A 23,114-nucleotide genomic window follows, 5' to 3' on the forward strand; every position below is an offset into this window, starting at 1 on the left:
GGTCATATGATGCATTTTGCATCATATGACCAGTTGTAGCATGCTGAAATCGGCTGAAATACTAAAATATCTAAAAACACAGATTGAACACAAAAAATAACTCAGGATTGTGTTGATCGTGTCCCACACAACAATAAAATAAGATCTGGTTGTCCCAGAGGTGACCTGGTCCTTTAAGGGAGTCCTTACTCTGTGTGCATTAAATGTACGCTTCCAGCACCAAAAGTAGCTGACCTATGAGCTAACAATGCTTTGCACTGAAACATTTTGTGAGCTTGTAGATTGATATATCAACACCTGAGATGAATCATATCCAAAACATTTTCTGAGCTTCTACAGTAGGTCTGCTATTTTTGATGTGCAACACCGGCGCGCAACCAAGTACAACTCAGGCTTCAGACAACAGGTGGCTCGTTTACAACTCAATATATATCAACGCACAAGAGGAAGCGCATTCAAAGAAACAGACAAAGAATTACTCATGAGCTCTTTTACAGACCCCTATAAAATACAGTACACGGCAAACGTCCGGGTCGATGGCAGTGGCCATTATTCAGTACGCTTGATGATTGAGCACCAACTAAACAATCCATTTAGGTTTAGAATTATTTAATGCTTTAACTATTGAAAAATAGCAGATATACAAGCTCACAGCACGGCACCGAGTGCCACGCTGCAAGCTTGTAGATCTGCTATTTTTGAAAAATCATGAAAATTTGTGCGAATCTTTGAATATCTCGTTTTTAAAGTGAACATTTATAACTGAAATATGTGCTTCTGGGGGGTCCCTGATACAAAATATTTTGAGACGGGGGTCGGCGGCCAAATACATATAATTCTAGGGGTCCTTGACATGAAAGAGTTTGAGAACCACTGACGTGGAAACGTGTTTTTCAAAAAACCTCAGAAGGCACATCGGGTCAAAATTCAAATGTTCACGATTTTTCAAAACTGGCAGATCTACAAGCTTGCAGCACGCGCTGTGAGCTTGTAGATCTGCATTTTATTTATTTAATTTTTATTTAAGTTAAAGCATAAAATAATACGCAATAATGCGTAACCGGTCCAAATGGGATAAGCAGTACATATACAGTATATATATCCTCTTGCTTCTCCCTCCTCAGTGGATCTTCAGGTTGTGGAAGTGATGAAACGTGGCGCCCAAAGCCCAGCTCGTCTCCACGTTGTTCACTTTCTTGGTCAACTGGGAGGGCGGATAGAACAACAAATAATGAGAATAACACAACACCAAATCACTTAAATGCCTTTGTATTTATTGAAATAAAAAAAAATAACATGTCGTGTGTGTAACATTTCTTTGGTTTGTTATTTTCTTCTGTGCAACGAGACAGAGTTGACGAAGCAACTGCTTTTGTGTGATTTACTGTACTTAAACATTGGCGACATTTATTGTAAAGTCTTTGAACCGACCAAATATGCAGAAAACCAAGTCAAAACACTTATTCATGTATGGAACTTGATTTTAAAATGTCCCATCAACGCCAGGTCAGGTTAACATGCTGTTTCTGTTCAGATGAGTCAAAGCCGTTTTCTGTAATCAGATTTAATTTAACACATATGGTGCCAACCCCGAGTTTCCCGAGTTTGTATTGGTACTAGTGCTGTGCCAACCCCGAGTTTCCCGAGTTTGGGCCGTTTTTGAAAAAAAAAAAAAATCAAATTTTTTTTTTGGACCTCCAGAAATGTATTAGGCATGATCGCGATCGCGAAATTACATGTTTAACCCCCATACCAACCCATTCTTTCAAACATGGCAGCCATGTTTGTTTACATCTGAAGAAAACATAATGGCCTATAAATCATGAATGCCTGAACGGATTTCCAAGCGGATTTTTTTGTTTGAAAGCTGAACAGCCTGCACACACGTGGTGCATCATCTAGGCATGGGCGTGCACTTTTTACACAATTGCGCAATTACATGGAAGTCTATGGTAACCATGGCAACGTGGCCCATTGAAGAGAAAAAATCATGGCTACATAAGTGTTAATACTACATTCACATGATGTACTATCTATACGATCATTCACAGTTCAAGTAATCACCCCAAAATACCCAAAGTTGGCAATATGCATCAATTAGATGATAATACTATAAATGTAATAGAAATGTAATTAAGATGAGATGTTCAGGCATTTCAAGAAGAAAAGCCTGGGCTAGCCCGCTTGTAACTGTCGTTCACGACGTTTTAATTGTAATTTTGTGCGTATAAAATATACCGGTATGTAGCCGTTCAGATATCTTATTTTACATCAGTATTGTTCATGTGAACTGGTTTGTTTATGCTTATCCATTGTAATGATCAAAATCGCTATGATTTACTTGTTTTCCATTGCGGATCACTTCCTCATGTGAGTGGCCACTGGCCAGCAGCAGAGAGAAGTCAGTGAACAGCAGACAGAGGGGGCCTATTGGCCGGTGAGATTTGCCGGGTAGTGTATGGGGCATAGAATGTCCGCGTTAGGCTAGCTAGCCTACTACTACTGATATAGTAGTAATAGTCTACTGCTATACCACCACCACCACTACTACTATATTACTACTACTATCACAATATCGACCCATTGATGTACAGATTTATTTTTTTACATTTTCTTCTTTAATATAATTCAAAAATTGAAACGTTCATATATCGTTGATGTCGAGCCAAAACCAGCTAACTCCATTTTGAGTTCTTTTTAAATAAATCAGTGCTATTGAACACCCTTTACATCTGTGTGTTGGTTAAAAAAATATTGAACCAATGGAAAGTAGTAAAAGCGCTTCGACCAAAACCCCCAACTCCATTGGATCCTCACTTTCTGGCAAACTAGCTAACTCCACCTGTTTGGCCCACTTTCCTTTTCAGAAATGAGTCCTATTGAACTCCCTTTATGTCTGTGTGTTGGTTAAAGAAATATTGAACCAATGAAAAGTAGTAAAAAGTGCTTCAGCCCTAAACCTAACGCCACTTGAGCTCGATGTTTTCTCGTTTCCTGGAAAATTAACATTTTGGCCCGACAGAGATATTCCAGATACATTGCGCATGCAGTGAAATATTTTTTTTGAATATTTTTAATGGCACACAGCTCATGAATATCAAAAATCCATATCTCAAAAATATTAGAATATTACACGAGACCACTCTAAACAGGGATTTATAATACAGAAATGTCAACCTTCTGAAGTCAGTGTGAAGTTTCTGCAGTCAGTTATGATGTCTTCAACGTACAATTACAATTAGTAACACGACCTGAGCTGTTTCTAGAGCCTAGACTACATTAATATTGCGCTGTGTCTTACCTGCAGTACAGTGTTCTCCTTGAAGCCAAAGCCGTCCTTGAGCAGGCAGGTGATGTAGGTCAGGTCCATGCACAGGAAGGGACTGACCGTGCCGTACTTGGTCATCTTGTTGCAGACTGAGCCGACACAAAGAGAACAGAAAACGGTGAAGTGATGCCTCTGTTTACGCGGGTTGGCTAATCAGTCATCTGTATGCTGCTGTGTGGGCAGAGGGCAGGGTTTCAAATGGGGCAGTTGAAGGGTGGGGCGGGCGGCGGACTATTGAGATGCGGCCCTCGTCTCAAGTGCACGGCAGGTCTGTAATAGTGATTATCGTCGCTGTCGGGCAGAAACCTGGTATCTCCATATGTCAATTCAATCTTTATCAGTCCCAGGGAGATCCATATCACATTTAGATAACAAAAAACTGGGATCTTTTGTGTTTGCGAGCTGATCACGTTGTGCACGATCCGTGCACCATGCATGATCCGTGCAATGTCGCGCACGATGGACACGCACGTGCCCATGTTAAAAGGTACGAAAATTTGCGGCAGACAACCCCGAAAGTGTGCAGTTTTTTAATGGCAGTAAATGAGTTAAGTGCTTGTGACTAAAAAACACTGGTTATTTTTTGCATTTCCTGAACATAAACCGTTGTGGACATACAGTACATGGTTTACAGCCGACAGCGGCGTTGTGCATTGCCGTGCGTTCCAGCACTCGGCGCTTGACTCACCCTCCTTAGCCCTCCTCTTGAAGTCTTTGACCTCCAGCTTGCCTCCTTGGGTTCCGTCTGCAACAAGAGGTGATTGGGGTCATGTGTGTCTCATGCTAATTCTATACACCATTAATTACAGTAAAAGTAGGCCCACACACACACACACACACACACTTCCATCATGCTAATAATAGTGTGTGCGCCCTTTTGGCTCGGCCCGGCAGAGAGGATAGTGATTAGTCTAATAACTACACACCTATAGGCTGTCAAACCCACCGAGGCAGTTGCTGATGACTCATATTTCCCTGTCTCTGTCTGCAATTAGTGTGTGTGTGGGGTGGGGGTGGGGGGGTGACCTCCTGCTGGGAGAGTGCGTGTGTGTGTGTTTGTGTTCGCTCACCGATGAGGCCTGCATCCACCGCTCTGTCAAAGTAATAGGAGAATGCGTAGAAGACGCCGCTGTCCTTCAGTTCGTACGGCTGGTGAATGATCCCCTTCACCACTTTGAGGATCTCCTGATAACACAGCTTGTATCCTGCATAACCTGATGCAAGGAATAGAGACACCGTTGCATAAGGAACCTTCCAAAATGCCTGTCATTTTTTAAATCTAAATGTATTAGATTAAGATTTGCCATAGACTGCACAGCGATTCTTTTTACCCAAGAACTCACAGGGTGTTTTAAAGTAAACAAACATTTCCATCAACCCAAGGACATTTATATTTGGAGTAAACAACACTTTGTGAGAAGAGTGAAGCATCTTAAATGGATTTCTCCAGAGTCCACACTGACGTTGATTTGTTAACCCCAAACAACAGATTGCGTGCTTGTATTCACAGTGCATCGGTTCGCACCATCTGGGATCCCGCTGACTTGATAGGTGATTCCTCCAAAGCTCCACTCATCCCTGAACTTCTTTGGCAGACAGGAGCTTCTGAAGACCCGCCAGTCCACATCTGGAGAGCAAAGACACAAAGAGTGTGATTAATCCCTGGATTGGCTCAAGAAACCACACACCTGGTTTCTGCGGTCTTGCGGCGCAGACAGGGGAACAGAGTCAAACTAATAGACAATGAATTCCACCCAAGCCTATTGTCAATCCATCCTGGCACTTTCCCTATTATTTCTCAGCATCTCACTGGAATTGCTGATTAGAAAGGAGGATTTGACCTTAGTAACCCCCTCGTGCATCACCCCAAACACGAAACCCAAAACAATAACCTTTAAATATTATGAAGATGAGGAAAAGATTCAAGGAATAAAAAGTACTTCAAGCATTGGCACTCGAAAAAGAATGTGAAACCCCTGTGTTGCCTGCCTGGTGGAGTCACAGCTAATGGAAACCAAATAAGCATTCATTCATGTACCTTCTGCTCCCAGAGCTCCCAGGCTTGCCAGTCGTGCTGCCATCAGCCCGTTGCCCAGATAACTGCAGGGAATCAATGGTATGAGTGAAAAGAACAAAAAGGTAATAAGACACAGTCGCACCGCAATATAATGTACTCTCTAGATATCCCTGCCCCACTGTCACATGATCCAAGTACTAATGACAAGACTCATTATGATAAAAAAACTTTTAACGACTTGAGCCCTATTTCAAAAACAGCGAAATTAGCCAGTCTATAAGCTCACGACCCATTGTGAGCTTGTATATTATCTGCTTTCTGCTATTTTCAAAAGCGATTTTTGCCTATAATGACATGCCCAAAATGGGGATGCCAGGTTGAAACTTGTGATTAAAGGTGGAGAGTTCCTTAAGTTGTTTCTCTGGAAATAGCAACGGCACATAGTTCATCTGACTCACAACAGTAGGTTTTAATTGGAGTCCCAAGTGCAAGAAAACTGCTCTATTGTGGAAGCCAATTAAAATGATGTAGGCGGAATCTCCCTATTTGGGTAATTCCAAAAAAATAAAAAATAAGAATCAAGTCTGACATTACTTCCAAACAATCAAATATAATTGAGATTAGATTTCAGCATGGGCTGTCTCTTGCAAGTAGGCCAACAGCTCAGAACATGGAACAACAATTAGTACACATTACTTGTCATACCATTTATAGTACCTTTTTATTTGCATTTAAAAATGTACTACCTGTGAGTGTATAGCTCAAATGTGGAATTGAACATGTCGAATCTGGCGATGTAATCGTCCGACGGGACGCTTTCAACTGTTTTCTACGGAGGGATAACAAATACTGTACGTCAGACCCAAAGTTATTAATATTATTATTTCAAAAGAACTCACAGAGAAGTGTCTGGAAAAAGCTAATTAAAATAAAGAAATATTATAAATAAAATAAAGAAGCAAATTAAAAGACAGGCGAGGAACCTTTGATTTGGGTAGGAAGGTAATCTGGGTTGATCCCCCGCCCAGATCCAAGATCCCCACAGTCTTCTTAGTTTGTGAATTCAGGTGACCTAAAAGAAAGCCAGAAAGAAAGGGTCCCTGGTTTAATCCAGCGGTGAACTTTGCAGCACACATACAGTAGAGAAGATAAGAATCAGCTACACTTAAGATATTATCTTCAAAAGGCAGATTATGTAACCAGGGGTAAAAACGAAAATCTCAGCTTTGTAGCTGATAATGAGCCAAATCATTCAGTCCCACTGTAAGGTAAACACGTTCAGCTTCTATCTACTAGTGAAAAATAACTGCAGAATATGTGAAATTATATGTGCAGCTGAAACCTTCACTTAAACCTTACACTTAAACCCTATATACTTAGTTGACCGGGGTCCCCAGGGCTTGTAGATCTGCTATTTCTACCAAATGTTCGTCCCAGAATAGGGACGCGAGGGTTCATGCCTTGATAAGGTGTTGTCTATCAGTTATACAGTATATGAGGTCATTATTGTTAGTTTAGTGTGGTGTCTGATTTTTGTGGAGTTGCACAGATCGTGGGACATTTTGTGTGGAACTGTCTTTGTTGGTTTGTGTAATTTCTGTGTAATGCTAGTTGTACATAACTTGGCTATAGAGACAACCACATTTCCCCTCTGGAATTAACAACGTTTTATCTCAAATATTGTATTAGTGTACACAGGAGAACATGTGGAATGGAGTTTTCAGAACTCACCAGTCAGAAAGTTGATGGCTACCCAGGCCAGGATTCCTACATCACAAATTAGCAAGCAAACAAAAGCGAGAAACGGATAACAGTCATTTTCAAGAAAAGCTAACAAGACCGTTTCAGGGAGGATAACCACATAATTTCATTCAAAATTGCAATGCTTACAACATATACATTAACAAGTGCAAACACCTGGAACCAGAGCTATAATTCACAAAAAACAAGGTCAAAATGCTGACAAATCAGTTACACCATGGCACAACGTGTGGTTTAAGAACATCAAATCTTTTCACCACATAATTGCACCCTGTTCAGGTCACAACAGCTCTGTTGCCCCAAAACAATTCAATTTTCTAAAGTGTCATCATAAAACATCGCAATCTACTGTAATTTAGCTAATGTCATAAATAGTTCATGAAGAAAATGTGCGTAGCATGCTAGAATCGGTGTGATGGCACTGTGGAGGTGCTGCAGGAACAAGCAGAGTGACAGTGGGAGCTGATGAAAGGCTTTGACTGCTGCTTGTTGGGGCCAAAGGTGACCAGACGTTACCTTCATTTGTGCCGTTCATTATGCTGACGCTGTCGTCTGACACCAAGAAGGGAGATTCATGGAAAACATCCAGGACCTGGGGAAGACGAGAAAGGGAGAGGGAGAGAGAGAGAGAGAGAAAATCAGGGGAACAAATAGAGAAATGAAGAGAAAGACAAAGTGTGAGAGGGAGAAATTAAGTGAGAGAAAATTACAAAGAGGGAAGAAAAAAAGTTAAGTGAAAGAAAAAATAAAGACGGGGAGTGAAAAATAAAGCGAGTGAAAAAAGCGAGAAAGAGAGAATTCGACTTAATGTTATCTGCAGTAATGGTAGCCCCTCCAGACGTGCCCTCCACAAGATGGGGATTAATTAATTTCCCCGGGGGGGATTAATAAAGTATCATATATCTCCCACAATGCCCGGGGGCCATCCATTATGCCTTATCCACTCTGCGAGAGCCCTCTCCACGCTAAAGCTCACTCCGCGGCGCTCCTGATAACAATGCTGTTCCTCCTTCAACACTCTAGTACCTGTCAGCCCCCCCCTCCCCCCCTCCTCATCTCTACCAGGCTGTGCAGATTGCTCCGCTACTCTTCTTCCCATAATAACAGTCAAGTCAGGATAGCTTTCTGTGGCGATGATCACTCCAGGCAGTACAAGAGACTAACGCTGCGCTTCGCATTATCTTCTCCTGCCTCCTGGCTGTTCAAACAGCGCCGCCAGAGCCTCATTTATAATCCATGGCATGGTGGCGATGCTTTGCCAAAAAAAAAGAACCGATCTACAAGCTAACGATGCATGCCGATGAGGCTTCAGTCAGTGCCAGTGTGTTGTGTAGCTCCTTTACCTGGTCCAGGAGAGCCTTGGCTTTGTCTTCGGGCAACAGCCGGAGGCCTGCGGTGGCTCTGAGGACCACCGGCGTCCTCTTCCACTCCAGACGAGGGACTGTCTTCCGGGCCACCTTCAACAGCATCCGCACTGTGTGACCACCCTGTGGGGAAAGAGGGGACGTCACTGTGTGAGAGTCCTATGGGGACACAGGGGACATCACTGTGTGACTGCCCTATGGGGACAGAGGGACATCACTGTATGACTGTCCTATGGGGACACCCTATGCGGACAGAGGGACGTCACTCGATACATAACAGTGCTATGCTATGCAAAAACAACAGCGAATTTCAAAAGAACCAAACAATTAGAACCAAACAGTATGGCACAAATCAGACAGTATGCATTTTGCACGCTGCAGAACACACGGTGGACCGCACTGCCTTTTATGTGCAGCCTACAAAGCAGAGCAGCTTGCAGTACCTTTTTCTCCTCGACCAAAAGCATGAGGCACATAGAGTACAAAACCGCAATGCAAAAAGAAACTTCACAAAAAGTTGAAATAAAAATTACAAAAAGATGCCCCCAGCCGCTGAGGCGCATCCTGTCAGATCGGGCCCCAAGTCTTAAACCATTTCTGAAGGGTTTCTTTATGCAGATTCAGAGAAAACAGCACTTTTTATTCAGCTCAACTGAACTGATTAGTACTGACAATTAACTCACCATCTCTGGTGAGTCAGCATATGCTGACAAGCCAGGCTTTATGGAATGGAACATCTCATTGTCCAAAACAGGCAGCTCCGCTAAAGGATACAACATATATATATAGTGTGCATCAGTTGTACAGCAGATATTCAAAACATTCTGAGGCCTTTACATCGAAATAGCTTGGTATAGATAAAGTACAGCATTGATCTCATTCAAGACGATTCAAGTTGACTCGTATTTAACAGAATACAGGTTTTGGAAAACCGATTAAATTCAATATAAACTGCAGGTATAAATGTGCTGTTGTGAAATAGGGCTAGAGATTCCCACCTCTCAGTCCATACAGTAGTATGTATAACAGCACACTGTTGAACTTGCTTGTAGAATGTAAATAGATTCCTTAAATGTCATGGCAGTACACGATTAATCTCTGCTACTGTACAATAAATGCACCACACATGTACTGTATGATAATTGTTATTCTGACCGCTGCATTCAATATAACAAAACCGTATTCACACAGAAATTATCATACATAAGAGAAGGAGGTAATTTTCAAGCAGAACATGAATGTTTTTAAGACAAAATAAACAATACTAAAAGCAATGCGTGCCAAGAGAGGCCACTTCACTACCTGAGTCTTTCTGGATGAAGGTGTACACGTGGATGCGCGTCCCCGTGCTCCCTGCGTCGAACATCACCGCGTAGAAGATGCGGCTGGAGTTGGCCGGGCGGCTCAGGGTGGGCAGCAGGCTGCCGATGCTGTTGGTCAGCTCCAGGAGAGAGGTTTTGACCTGGGCATGGCTCAGCCCCGCCACGGCCAGCAGCACCAGCAGCATCACAGGCAACCCGGGCCTCATCTTCGCGCTGGAGGAGAGATCAGCAGATTCGGAATAATAGCAAGGCTTGGTGTTGTTGCGGCAATGTTGCTCAACCGAGGAGACAAGGCAGAGAATGAGGAGCTCGGTTAAGTGTCTGCTCTTGTGAAATGTGATGTCCCCGGGTGACCGGCAACAGAGGGAGTAAGGGAGTAATCGAGTGGAGTAAGGTGAGTTAACCAAATGAAGTTATGTACTGGTGTTTGGCCCCGCCCTTGTAGCCACTCTAACTAACCACAGAGGAACATCCCTGCAGTAGCTCACTGGAACGCCTCTGCATGTTTGTTGACACAATCCCTGTACAGGGAAGAATCATGGCAATCAAATGCACATTATGTGTAGAACTATCGATAGGCTGCCTTAAAATAGACTAAAGAATTCCCATTTTAAACAGGATTGTGGGCTTTGTGCATGTGATCTACGCTGCAATGTGTCGCAAATGTGCCATGTTGTGAGCTTGCAGATCAGGTAAATTTGCTATTTGTCGTATGACTAGGTGTATAGGAATTATGTGGGTGATATTTGCTAAGATTGCCAACAAGTCCCCACACACACACACACACACACACACACACACACACACACACACACACACACACACACACACACACACACACACACACACACACACACACACACACACACACACACACACACACACACACACACACACACACACACACACACACACACACACACACACACACACACACACTCCCCCAGGTCCGGGGATGCCAACCTCCTTGAAACCCCCAGGACTCCAGCAGAAGTGCCTAACCTGCAGCTTATATTTAGCTTATTGTTTTCTCACTCAACAGTAAACAAGCCAACATACATTACATTATAAGGGTATCTGCACATTTGTAAAGTTACAATTTAATAACTTTCACAATATTTTTAATACCAAATTGACCAAATTGTCAAATATTACATAATATATTTATTTGTGGAACTGGGTCAAACTAAATATAATGCCTACAATTCCAAGTGCTTGTCATGGTCCCCAGTTCAAATATGATTATTTTGGGGGAGATGTGGCCTGAAAAGTTTGGGAACCCTTGCTAAACAGTAGTGTGACAATGTTTTGTGCATTTCATTTAAGTTGGCTCCAGTATGTTAAGTTCTGGTGGCATTCTGTTTAAAAAACATGATCAGCTCGCAGCTCACTCCCTGTGGCAAAGAGACAATGCAGATTCGACTCAGCATAACATTATTCAGCTCTCCCTCCAAATATCCATTAATTGGAGCACACTGACACTGCCAAATGTGGATGAGTTTCGCTGCAATGCTTCCAAGAACATGTTTTTCCACACTGAACTACAGGAGGCACGCTAAATCTGAAGCTGTTAAAGTAATACTTCACCCCTAAAAATGAACATTTGTAAATCCATTTTTCCCAGGATTAGTTTTTTTTTTCCTCACATGGTCTCCATGGTGAATGAAGAATCCAAAAACCTGAGAAAATGCTTGATGAGCTGAAGTTAACGGGGGCCAAGTTTAATTCAAGCAAAACTCTAGCCAGTGATTGCAGTCCTATGCTCACTGCTCAGTACTTCAAAAAACAAGTAGTTAAACTTAAATCTTTAAATTACTATAGAAAACATTTCCGGACAAACAGCCGCTTGCACAAAGTAACACGCCTACTCCAGGAATTCAAGGCAACATGAGGTGAATAATCCATATAAAAGGTTCTCATTTTGGGGGTATTTTTCCTTTAACTACTTTACAACAGTGGCCCTATTTTGGGCATGCCATTATACAGTAGGTGAAAGTCTTCAAAAAAATGTAACAAATTGTAGATCTGCTATTTTCGCTATTTTTGATAATATTGCTTAATGTGTTAGTTTCTTATGAACAAGATCTGCATGCCTGAATTCACACTCAAGTGTATAGAGACATTTTCTGAGGTGTTGTCTTTTAAGGTCAAACGGAATAGAGCAGATGGGTTTCACATGTGTAATAGACAATAGTACATAATCTACATGTCCAGCTCTTCAAGAACCTGAGAACACAGAAACGACAATGACATCTTGATTGCACACACACACACACACACACACACACACACACACACACACACACACACACACACACACACACACACACACACACACACACACACACACACAGACAGACAGACAGACAGACAGACAGACAGACAGACAGACAGACAGACAGACAGTCTACCATCCAGAGGGAGAGCAAAGTCAGTCAAGTGTCAGGATAACCATTGGAGACTCACCACACCAGGCCAGGGTTATAACACATGCGTGCACTTTATGTTATTTGAGATTGAAACCAAGCAGTAACTTCAAACAATTCGTGACTCAAAAAATAAGAAGGCTGAAAAAACTATTATTTTTAATATTATATTATTATTATGACATATTTTAATATTTTCGATTAGTAATTCGATTAGTAATTTATTTATTTTTGTATTGATAACTTGTTGTTTGTGTTGTTCTGTACCTAACTGTATTGAATTTTTTGTATTGTCTTGTATGTCATGACTTTTGAATAAAGATTAAAAAAACTCCCCCCCCCCCCCCCCCCCCCAATGTTGATTATGTCTTGTTTATTGCAGAAAGTAGGCTAAAAAGTTCTATAGAAAAGTACCAGTAGGCATATGCTAAAAAATACTCAATTCATCGAAATGGCTGCATAGGACCACACTGGAAACAAGCCCCCAGGGCTTAATTAATATGTTATCCTTTTAACAATCATTATAAACCTAGAACCTCTGTACCATCTGCAAATTGTTAATACAGTATGATTCATTCAATCAATCAATCAATCAATCAATCATCTGTCTGTCTGTGATTCAATAAAGTTTCAATAAAATAAAAACAAATCAGCTGCCATGGCCATGCCTTCTATTAGGCTATCTAACATTATATAAAGGTGTATTTTAATCAAGTCCATGGTATGTTATCTCGCAGTTAAAAAAGTTGTCAACACATATACACACACACACAGTGGAGTGCGAGTGCCACACAGTCACTGAGTCAGGGATGTTGTACAACATGTAGACCTATTCACTAATAGGCTACTTTGCAATGAGCATTTAATTGTGTTCCAATCCCAGCAAGTGTTGTCAACAGCGTTGCACAACACAGACACTAACATTAGATGCTGTTATTACAAATTATTACATCAGCTAGCAGTTAGCTAACTATTAGCTTCTCCAGAATAGGTGCCTAACTAACCGCTTGACATAACGGTCCACACAACTGTCTGTCTGTCTGTCACCCCGACGGTTACAACTTGTTCCGCGAAGGGAAAGCTGAATTAAAGCCCACCACAAGCTCCTTGTTCAACCAAAATACACCAGGCGTCCACACACAAACTGACACGATGTAATGTAATGAGTGGTTGAGCAAAATCAGTAAACAACTCATCCTCACCATGATGTCACTCTGACTGGACGATATCTGACGTCGTCTGTCTACAGGTGTGTGACTGTGTGATGATGGCCGTCATAGGGGGCCCCCTGTGAGTGAGCAAAAAGAAAGAAAGTGTCTGTCTGCACTTTCAAACTGCCGATACCCGAGTTAACCTGGAGTCACCAAGCAAGCTCTGGTTTACATTCCAAACCAGCCAGGGGGATCCGGTTTAGAGCCCGCCTTCTGTAGGCTATATCCGGCCAGCAGGCAGCGTTTCCGTATCCGTTCTGAACTGGATTGATTGATTGATTGAAGAATTTATTAGAAGTTTGCAATAGAAAAAAGTACAGTTTCATGACAGTACAAATCACTGGTACAAGGTCAACTAAAAGGAGATCCTAGAAAGCCGAGGCTTATTTCCACAGGAACCACACTTTAAGTATCTCATATAACATTGAAAGACAGACGGATAGAACATAGTACTTTATCTAGGATAATATCAGTTTCAAAAGCATAACATCAAATACAAAAGGCAGAATACAAAGAAAAAGGGGGGGGGGAGCATGGGGGCTTAGTCTGTTTACAAGTCACGGGTAGCTGCTGTCTGAAGGTGACTTTTCATACCAATTTTGAAGGAGGCTAGGGATTTGCTCTCCTTTAGGGCTTGTGGAAGGGCGTTCCACATGTTGATGGTATAGCAGGAGAACGAGTTAGCGCCTTGTTTAGTGTTAAATCTACGCTGATGATGATTAGTGGAGCTGCCTCTGGTGTTATGATCGTGAACATCCTTGACCTTTAAGAAGTAGTTTGTCAGGTACATGGGAATCTTGGAGGTGTAGTGTATCTTGTACACCAGGCCCATTGCAAGATGCTGTACTCTGTCAGCTACTTTGAGCCACCCCACGCTTTCGTGGTGATGCTCGGTAAGGTGGGTCAGAGGAGGGAGACCAAGCACAACCCTAATTAGTTTGTTTTGGGCTGTTTGGAGCTTTAGCTTTAAGGCAGCTGGGGCGTCGCGATACCAGACAAGGACTCCGTAATCAATGAGGGGCCCAATAAGAGCACCTCCTAGTGTCTTTCGGGATTTAATATTGATCAGTGGGGCAACTCTTTGCAAGAAGCGAATTCGTTGATTGACTTTATTGATTACCTTGGTGGTCATTTTTTCACTGGATAGGTTAGCCTCCAGGATGCAACCCAGGTAGCAGATGTGGTTTTTTCTTTCTATCACAGTGTCACCTACTTTAATTGTGAAGTTCTCAACTAGGCTAAGTTTCTGACTAGATCCAAAGAGGATACATTCAGTTTTGCCTAGGTGAATTGAGAGTCTGTTGTCATTGAGCCAGGTGCAGATCTTGTTAAGTTCACAGTTAAGGGCCTTTTCAACCTGCAAAATGTCTCTGCCTGAGACTAGGAGAGCCGAGTCATCCGCGAACAGAAACAGATTGCAGTCACAAGCAGATGACATGTCGTTTACGTATATTAAGAACAACAGTGGTCCTAGTATACTCCCTTGAGGTACTCCACAGTTTACTGGGAGGGGGGGGGACAGGGTTCCGTTGACTTCCACCATCTGTTCCCTCCCCACCAAGTAAGAGTGCATCCATCTCACTGCTGTGCTATCAAGACCAATAGCTTTGAGTTTTTCAATCAGAATAGAATGATCGACGGTGTCAAATGCCTTCTGGAGGTCCAGCATGACCATGCCGCAATATTTGCCATCGTGAATTTCACTTTTGATGTAATCATTCAAATAGATGAGGCATGTATCTGTGGAATGGGACTCTCTGAAGCCAGACTGGAACTCGTAGATCAGTTTATTCTCTTCAAGATATTTAGCCACCTGTTCATAGACAATTTTTTCCATTACCTTAGAGATGGAACTAAGGATTGAGATTGGCCTGTAGTTGCCAGGGTCAAGTTTACTGCCTTTTTTGTGCAGGGGGGTTACCTTGGCTAATTTGAAGTCCTGGGGGACATAACCCTGCTTGATAGATAGATTAATAATATGGGTAATGATTGGGGCAATGGTGGCAGCTGAGTCTATGAGAAATTTGGGGGCAATTTTATCATGGCCAGCGGCCTTGAATTGAGGTAGGGTGCGCAGTTTTTTAAACACTTCATCAGTTGACACCGTGGCAAGTTTAAAGTTGTCTTTGCATACCCCAAGGTTCCTGTAGAATTTCAAGATGTGCCTAACACCAAACAGCCCAGATGGAGCGGGCAGTTTATTGACCAGATTTTTGGCCATGGAGGTGAAGTAGATGTTGAGATTTTTGGCTACATCAAGACTATCAGTGAGGAGGGTTATGGGAGTTTGGATGGATATGTTGCTGGCTATGGATCTGAGTTTAGCACCACAGCCTAGCTGGGTTTTAAATAGCTTCCATAGGTCTCGTGGTTTGTGGATGTTTTCCTCAACTTTCTCATCCAAGTAGTTTTTTTTGGCAGAAAGGATTAAGGAGGTTGTCCGATTTCTCAGTTTATTAGCCTCTAAACTGACTATTTCTAATTTGGCTTTAAGGTGTTTATTGGGGCCTTTTTTGAGTTTGTGATTATATTTGCGTTTCTCAGAGTATTTTTTGTCTTGGAGAGTGCAGCAACCATAGTAGAGTTATAATAAGAAGGCAGCAACCCAACCAGCAACTTGCAGCAGCAGCAGCAGCAACCCAATTAACCCATAAATATGTCATTTTGCGCCTTTTTTTTTTTTTAGAACGTTAAAGCTCTATATTCTCCAGCTCTTTTGTCAACAGAAAATACAATTCCTGGTGGCTCAATCAATTTTATCCAATCAGTAAGAGTTTGTTTCATGACTTCCAATTTCACTTGTTTATTATTATATATTTTTTTCCTTTTACATATTTTTAGATTTTAAGTTTGTAGGCTGAATATCTAGGTGCTTGGTCTACCTACGTTTTTCTTAGATTAGCCTACTATTTCTATGCATTTGATGTATTTATGTTGATGCATTTACCTTGCTTATTGTAAATCGCTCTTGATTAAGAGCGTTTGCTAAATTATGGGGGGGGGGGGGGGTTATTTTATTGTTCTTTTTGTTGAAAGGTGTGAGATCTAGCTCTCTCTAAAATCAAGGCGAAACACCTGAAAAAAGTGAGTCCCATCAAGGCGAAACATCCGGAGGAAAGAAAACTCATGCAAATGAGGTCCAAGTCAGCCTAGAATCTCTCGATTACAGACAGATTGGCCTTCTAGAGGTCTGACTTGGACCTCATTTGCATGAGTTATTTTTCCTCCGGGTGTTTCGCCAGGTTTCGCCTTGATGGGACTCACTTTTCTCCGGGTGTTTCGCCTTGATGGGACTCACTTTAGAGATGAAACCACAAGCCAGTAGGCTACGTTTAAATATGTATTAGTTCAGTTGTCCCAGACAACAGGCCAACTCTTTATGTTATGCCCTGACATCAATGATTTGCAACATTATACAAACATTATGGCAGTTGCAAAGAGTTGCTTTGGTGCGGTTGACCTTAGAACAGTTTTATTGCAAGGAGTTGCATGGTGAATCATTGTGTAAAATTCAATAAACACAGGAAAATATATGTTAAGATTAAGTTCTTGGGGGAGGACCCTTAGACCCCTTCTAGGGAATCTCCCCCCTATCCCCTTAAAAAAAATAGAAATCTTATTGGTTCTGACATTCCAATGTTGCCAATACTGCATATGGTCTAGTGGACTCATGATTGGTCTCTCAGTTCAGAGCAGCCATGTTCAAATCCCAGTACTCCCATAGGTCACTGTTCTTTTACTTGGACCTTTTCAAGGTTCAAATATAAAAGAATTACTCAAGAGCACTCAAAAGTTAGTGAGAGATGGAGTAGTGGTCTAAACATCAGACTCTCATTGCTGATGTTCCATGTACACATTTGAGCCCTCCTACATTGCTGTTTTACTTTGACATGTTCATGGGTAAAGTACAAAATAAAAGCACCTGATGTTTGTTAGATCAGACTTTAGGTGCAGAGGTTCTGTGTTCAAAACCCAGTCACCCAACTAATTGCTGCTCTATTACTTCTTTCAAGGATCTTTTCAAGGTTAAAATACAGATAAGTACTCAAAAGCAACAGAACACATTACAGTGAGAGATGGCCTAATGGTCTAACGCTCAGAGTCTCAGTTAAGAGGTTCCATGTTCAAATCCTGCTCAACCTACAGTCCATCTCTGTAGTACGTTGACCTTTTGAAAGCTAAAATTGTCTCAATTTTCTCAACTTCTTCCAGTGCTCACAAGGCATGTAGGTAAGATTCTTTTTCAGTAAAAATTTTGTTGGACAGAGTTCTTTCAGATATAACCACCCACCTTTAGCTCTCAGGAAACAGGGGGAGGGACACCCCTCCACGATGGTCCTCCGTGTACCTTGGGCATGGGACTTGAACCTGTCTGAAACCTGCCTGTAACAGGGACAACCGATCAAGCGACCATACCATTGAGCCAAGGCACCTTTGGGCCCTCAACAGGTATCTCCTGGTGCTTTTGAGTTGTTCTCTTCTATTTTAGCCTTGAAAAGGGCAAAGCACTACAGGAATGGATTTGAACGTGTGGCCTTTGCATTTGGAGTCTGATGTTTAAACCACTACACCATTTTGATTGATTGATTGAAGAATTTATTAGAAGTTTGCAATAGAAAAAAGTACAGTTTCATGACAGTACAAATCACTGGTACAAGGTCAACTAAAAGGAGATCCTAGAAAGCCGAGGCTTATTTCCACAGGAACCACACTTTAAGTATCTCATATAACATTGAAAGACAGACGGATAGAACATAGTACTTTATCTAGGATAATATCAGTTTCAAAAGCATAACATCAAGAACAAAAAAGAGAAAAGGGGGGGGGGAGCATGGGGGCTTAGTCTATTTACAAGTCACGGGTAGCAGCTGTCTGAAGGTGACTTTTCATACCAATTTTGAAGGAGGCTAGGGATTTGCTCTCCTTTAGGGCTTGTGGAAGGGCGTTCCACATGTTGATGGTGTAGCAGGAGAACGAGTTAGAGCCTTGTTTAGTGTTAAATCTACGTTGATGATGATTAGTGGAACTGCCTCTGGTGTTGTGATTGTGAACATCCTTGACCTTTAAGAAGTAGTTTGTCAGGTACATGGGAATCTTGGAGGTGTAGTGTATCTTGTACACCAGGCCCATTGCAAGATGCTGTACTCTGTCAGCTACTTTGAGCCATCCCACGCTTTCGTGGTGATGATCGGTAAGGTGGGTCTGAGGAGGGAGACCAAGCACAACCCTAATTAGTTTGTTTTGGGCTGTTTGGAGCTTTAACTTTAAGGCAGCTGGGGCGTCGCGATACCAGACAAGGACTCCGTAATCAATGAGGGGCCCAATAAGAGCACCTCCTAGTGTCTCCTAGTGTCTCCTAGTGTCTCTGACAGCAAACTTCATCTGGTGCTTTTGAATACATTTTAGGGATGGTCCGATCAGGTTTTTTGGAACCGAGCACGATCACAAAAGTTTGATCACCCGATACCTATCAATCACCGATCCGATCAAGTTATTATTTATATTTTCTAAATGTTAATGTTTTAACTTTAATTCATTCATTCACTCATGAATTCATTTATATATTTGCCTTATAGTTATTTACCAGCATTACTATGTATTTATTATCATAGCAGTAACTAATTATTCCTTCAGCACTGTGGAAATCAATACCCAAAAATGGCCTCAAGTGGCCATACTGAACTGCTGGTTGATTGGATGCACCGATCCGATCCGATCGGTGAATTTACCTTTTGATCTAAACCACCGATTATCGCCGATCACGATTTGATCGGCCCGATCCGATCCATTGCCGATTGATCGGTAACATCTCTAATACATTTTTTGTATTTTAACCTTGAAAAGTAACAACAATGATCTGTATGAGAACTCGGATTTGAAAATGAGACCTCTGAACTGAGGGTCTGATCTTTAGACCACTAGATGCGTTTTCCAGTGCTTTTGACTAACTCTTTTATATTTTAACCTTGAAAGAAATGTTAAAGTAAAACAGCAACATAGGAGGAGAGAGATTTGAGCTCTGCACTGAGAGTCTAAACTTAAGACCACTACACCATCTCTCACCATAGATAACTTTTGGTGCTTTTGAATAATTCTTTTGTATTTTAGCCTTGAAAAAGGTCCAAGTAATATAGCAACATAAAAGGACTGAGATTTGAACCTGGAACCTCAGCACTGAGAGGCTGATCTTTAGACAGCTAGAGTAGACCATCTCTCATCAGCATACCTGCCAACCTTCCTGTTTTAGGAAGAAGTCTCCTGTTATTTGACCATGTCTCCTGTTCCAGAATGTACCCCAAAACAGGAGATTTTCACCCTTTTTCATATTTGTAAGTAGCCTTAGTAGTATTTTTGAGCGGTGCTAACCGCTCCTATAGACCACTTAAAAAAAAACATGATGTCACAAATGATGATGACATGAGTCCGCTAGACCAATGAAACACTTCGATTCTGTTGATCTGTCCATGATGTCATAGTCACATAGGCACCCGATTGGTTAACTCTGATTTAGAACGCGTTTAGGCCGCCTAAATTACGTCATAAAAAATTATTGAGCGGTGCTAACCTTGAATTTCAAAATTGTATGAGTCATGTATTTATCTATAATACATGAAAACAAACCACACCTTTAGACAGAGCGCTTTAATCACAGGGCCCTGTCTAAAAGTGTGGTTTATTTTCATGTATTATAGAGATATCCAGCTCAAGACAATTTTGAAATTCAAAGAATATAAATAAACAGCTTATAATTATCATGTAGATCGAAGTACGAGCTTTACCATGCCTAACCAACCCTATATCCTGGACACTTCATGGGAGCGAAAATACAGTACAGCCATCATTTTGCAAGAAGACATCAAATATCGTCCCAACAGAAATAACACTCTGCCACATGCCATCCTCTATATGGATTCGTCGTTTGATTGCTCTTAGGGCTACTAGCATGGCTCTTACCATTTACCATCTAAGAAAGAGAGAGAAAGAGAGAGTGATATCTTCTAAGACAGTTCGGGCACTTACAGAAGGTCTTCTTGAAAGATTCAGTCAAGTCAGTGGTCTTGAACATAGCTGACAGCTGTTGTACCTGGCTGACAGCTGTTGTATTTGGTTGTACAGCTGTTGCTGCAAGGTCTGTGTTCCAGAACATACAAGGCCTGCTCTTCTGGAGCCTCCTGACCCAGGTTCTGTTGCTCTGGATCCTCCTCACCCATGCCCTTCTATGGTTCGACCCTCCACCATCTTGAAGAAGGATCTTTTTTCTAGAACATCCTGACTCAAGGTCTGTGGTTCTGGAATCTCCTTGACAAGGGTCTATGGTTCTTTTGTATTCTTGCCCAGTTCTTCGGGCTCTTCGGGCCCAGCTCTTCGGGCCTGCAATTCTGGAGCCTCCTGACCCAGGTTCTGTTGCTCTGGATCCTCCTCACTCTTTTGGGAGTATTCTGGTTACCTCCAACATTGAATGACTTAATAACTCTTAACCTTTAATTGTATCTATTATTTATGTTGTGAATGATGTAAGACCTATGTCATATCTTCTAATATAATATTTTGAAAGCTTTATTAAATGTGTTTCTCAATATATACACCATTAGTATTAACCAATTAAACTTCATCTGAGAGATGACGTTATTGTGATATCACAATAAATGTTATATAATAATAGGTTAATCATAGAAAAGGATACATTGGTAAATGTTATGGGAATTTGTATTAATGCAGAAGAGGCTATATTATCAAATACACAACGTTCCAAACTGATATTATTTAATATCTTCAATTTAAAAGGGAAAAACATTTATGATTGCCAGACCCATGAAATGGGTAGGCCTACATAAGCAAATGTCGGTCCGGGTTTTCTATATAAAGGGTATATATGATGATGACATGATGATGACATGCCTACAAAAGGCATGATGTCATAAATGATGATGACAGACAGGGGGTCTGGCACAACCAGGTTGACCTGGTCTAGTTATTTAAAGAAAAGGCTTGAAAATCAAAGTCCACAGTATATCATACACCCTAAATATTTTTGCACCGCTCACTTCGCACGGGTGCGATTTTTTTTCTTTTTGAAGCGGTGAAAGCCGCTTCCAAGGAGTGGCTTTGTGTGTCCCGTTCATGTCCATATATGGTCATTCCAGTCCAGAATTAACAGGTTTTATCTGTCCCGTACATGTGTGTCCCGTTCATGTCCATATATGGTCATTCCAGTCCAGAATGAACAGGTTTTATCTGTCCTGTACATCCAGAATATGTGTGTAACGTCCGTCCCGGTCTGATGATTGGATGATTAAAAATGTCCAATTAGACCATACTTTGAGGATTGGTCAAGCTTCACATGACAATTCGGCCCTCCAGATAAAATCATTCATTCATTCAGAATTGGAAGAATGTATAGATCACAGAGTTCAGAATTAATTTGATTTTTTACAACAAGGGTTCATGTTTTAGATTGCCATTAAAAGAATATAAAAGATGAGTGTTAAAATCATTTAATTTACTTCTTTCTATTGTTTTAGAGATTCTTATTTCAGTGGTTGCATGCGTGGCTAAAAATGTCATTTTACACAGAATAAGCCCATTCCCGAGATACAACAAACCTTTCATTGTTGGATGTGACTTATGGGAGCTAGAAGTGTTACTGTAAATAGCAATAAAGAAACTGCTGGCTTATTGTGTCTAAAAAGACATATTTAGCCACTTGTACGCATGCCCCCATGCGTATGCATGCCCCACATTAGCACGGTAAACGCGATAAAACAATAGAACGAAGCAAATGAAAACATTTTAACACTCACTTTTTCTTTTCTCTAATTACAATCTAATAATAATATCTTAATATGAACCCTTGTTGTAAAAATCAAACCTCGGTTCGAAGTGAAGCGGTGGACAGATAAAACCTCTATTCTGAATGTATTTGTGGCTTACTACATATTTTAAACCCTGAAGGCCAAATTATCATGTGAAGCTTGACCAATCCTCAAAGTATCCATTCATCTAACCGGGAGGGACATCGACATTTTGCTTTTTGAAAAAGCCTATTCATTCTGGACTGATATTTTACACGTACGGGACAGGAAAAACCTGTTCATTCTGGCCTGGAGTGACCATATATGGACATAAGGTAACATACTTTGTGTTTTTGAAAAACCCTGTTCATTCTGGACTGAGATCACCATATATGGTAATTAAACGGACATTCTGTGGGACAGGAAAAACCTGTTCATTCTGGCCTGGAGTGACCATATATGGACATAAGGTAACATACTTTGTGTTTTTGAAAAACCCTGTTCATTCTGGACTGAGATCACCATATATGGTAATTAAACGGACATTCTGTTTTTGAAAAAGCCTGTTCATTCTGGACTGAAATGACCATATATGGGCGTGATACACACAAAGCCATTCATTGGAAGCGGTTTTCACCGCTTCAAAAAATCAAACCTCGGTTCGAAGTGAAGCGGTGAACTTTTACTCTATGTGTTCTAGAGTTATGAACTCTGTGATCTATACATTCTTTATATATTCTGAATGAATGAATGATTTTATCTGATGGGCCGAATTATCATGTGAAGCTTGACCAACCCTCAAAGTATCCAATCATCAGACCGGGAGGGACACTACACACATACTGGACGTACAGGACAGATAAAACCTGTTCATTCTGAACTGAAATGGCCAT

General features: G+C 41.4%; 1 protein-coding gene across 1 annotated transcript; it reads right to left on the reverse strand.

The window, feature by feature from the left end:
- Positions 1-136: 136 nt before the first annotated feature.
- On the reverse strand, positions 137-9,999 carry LOC308300433 (ectonucleoside triphosphate diphosphohydrolase 5-like). The gene is made up of 13 exons (XM_080744270.1): positions 9,773-9,999; positions 9,154-9,233; positions 8,450-8,593; positions 7,623-7,698; positions 7,077-7,112; positions 6,329-6,417; positions 6,092-6,174; positions 5,367-5,428; positions 4,854-4,955; positions 4,399-4,542; positions 4,017-4,073; positions 3,302-3,417; positions 137-1,204 (listed from the first exon to the last, which is right to left on the reverse strand). Exons 1-13 carry the CDS (start codon positions 9,996-9,998, stop codon positions 1,121-1,123), a joined length of 1,299 nt encoding a protein of 432 aa, XP_080600396.1. The 5' UTR covers position 9,999; the 3' UTR covers positions 137-1,120.
- Between the last annotated feature and the right edge of the window lie 13,115 nt (positions 10,000-23,114).

This window comes from Nannobrachium achirus (assembly GCF_963921795.1).
Source record: "Nannobrachium achirus genome assembly, chromosome: 16".
Taxonomy (NCBI): Eukaryota; Metazoa; Chordata; class Actinopteri; order Myctophiformes; family Myctophidae; genus Nannobrachium; species Nannobrachium achirus.

Excerpts from the sequence above, each read along its gene's own strand:
- LOC308300433 (XM_080744270.1), bottom strand. The coding sequence starts at position 9,998 with ATGAGGCCCGGGTTGCCTGTGATGCTGCTGGTGCTGCTGGCCGTGGCG. Across the intron at positions 6,418-7,076 it reads AGCCATCAACTTTCTGACTG|GTCACCTGAATTCACAAACT; the intron begins GTGAGTTCTGAA and ends GCTTTCTTTTAG. Across the intron at positions 3,418-4,016 it reads CAAGAGGAGGGCTAAGGAGG|TCTGCAACAAGATGACCAAG; the intron begins GTGAGTCAAGCG and ends GTGTCGGCTCAG.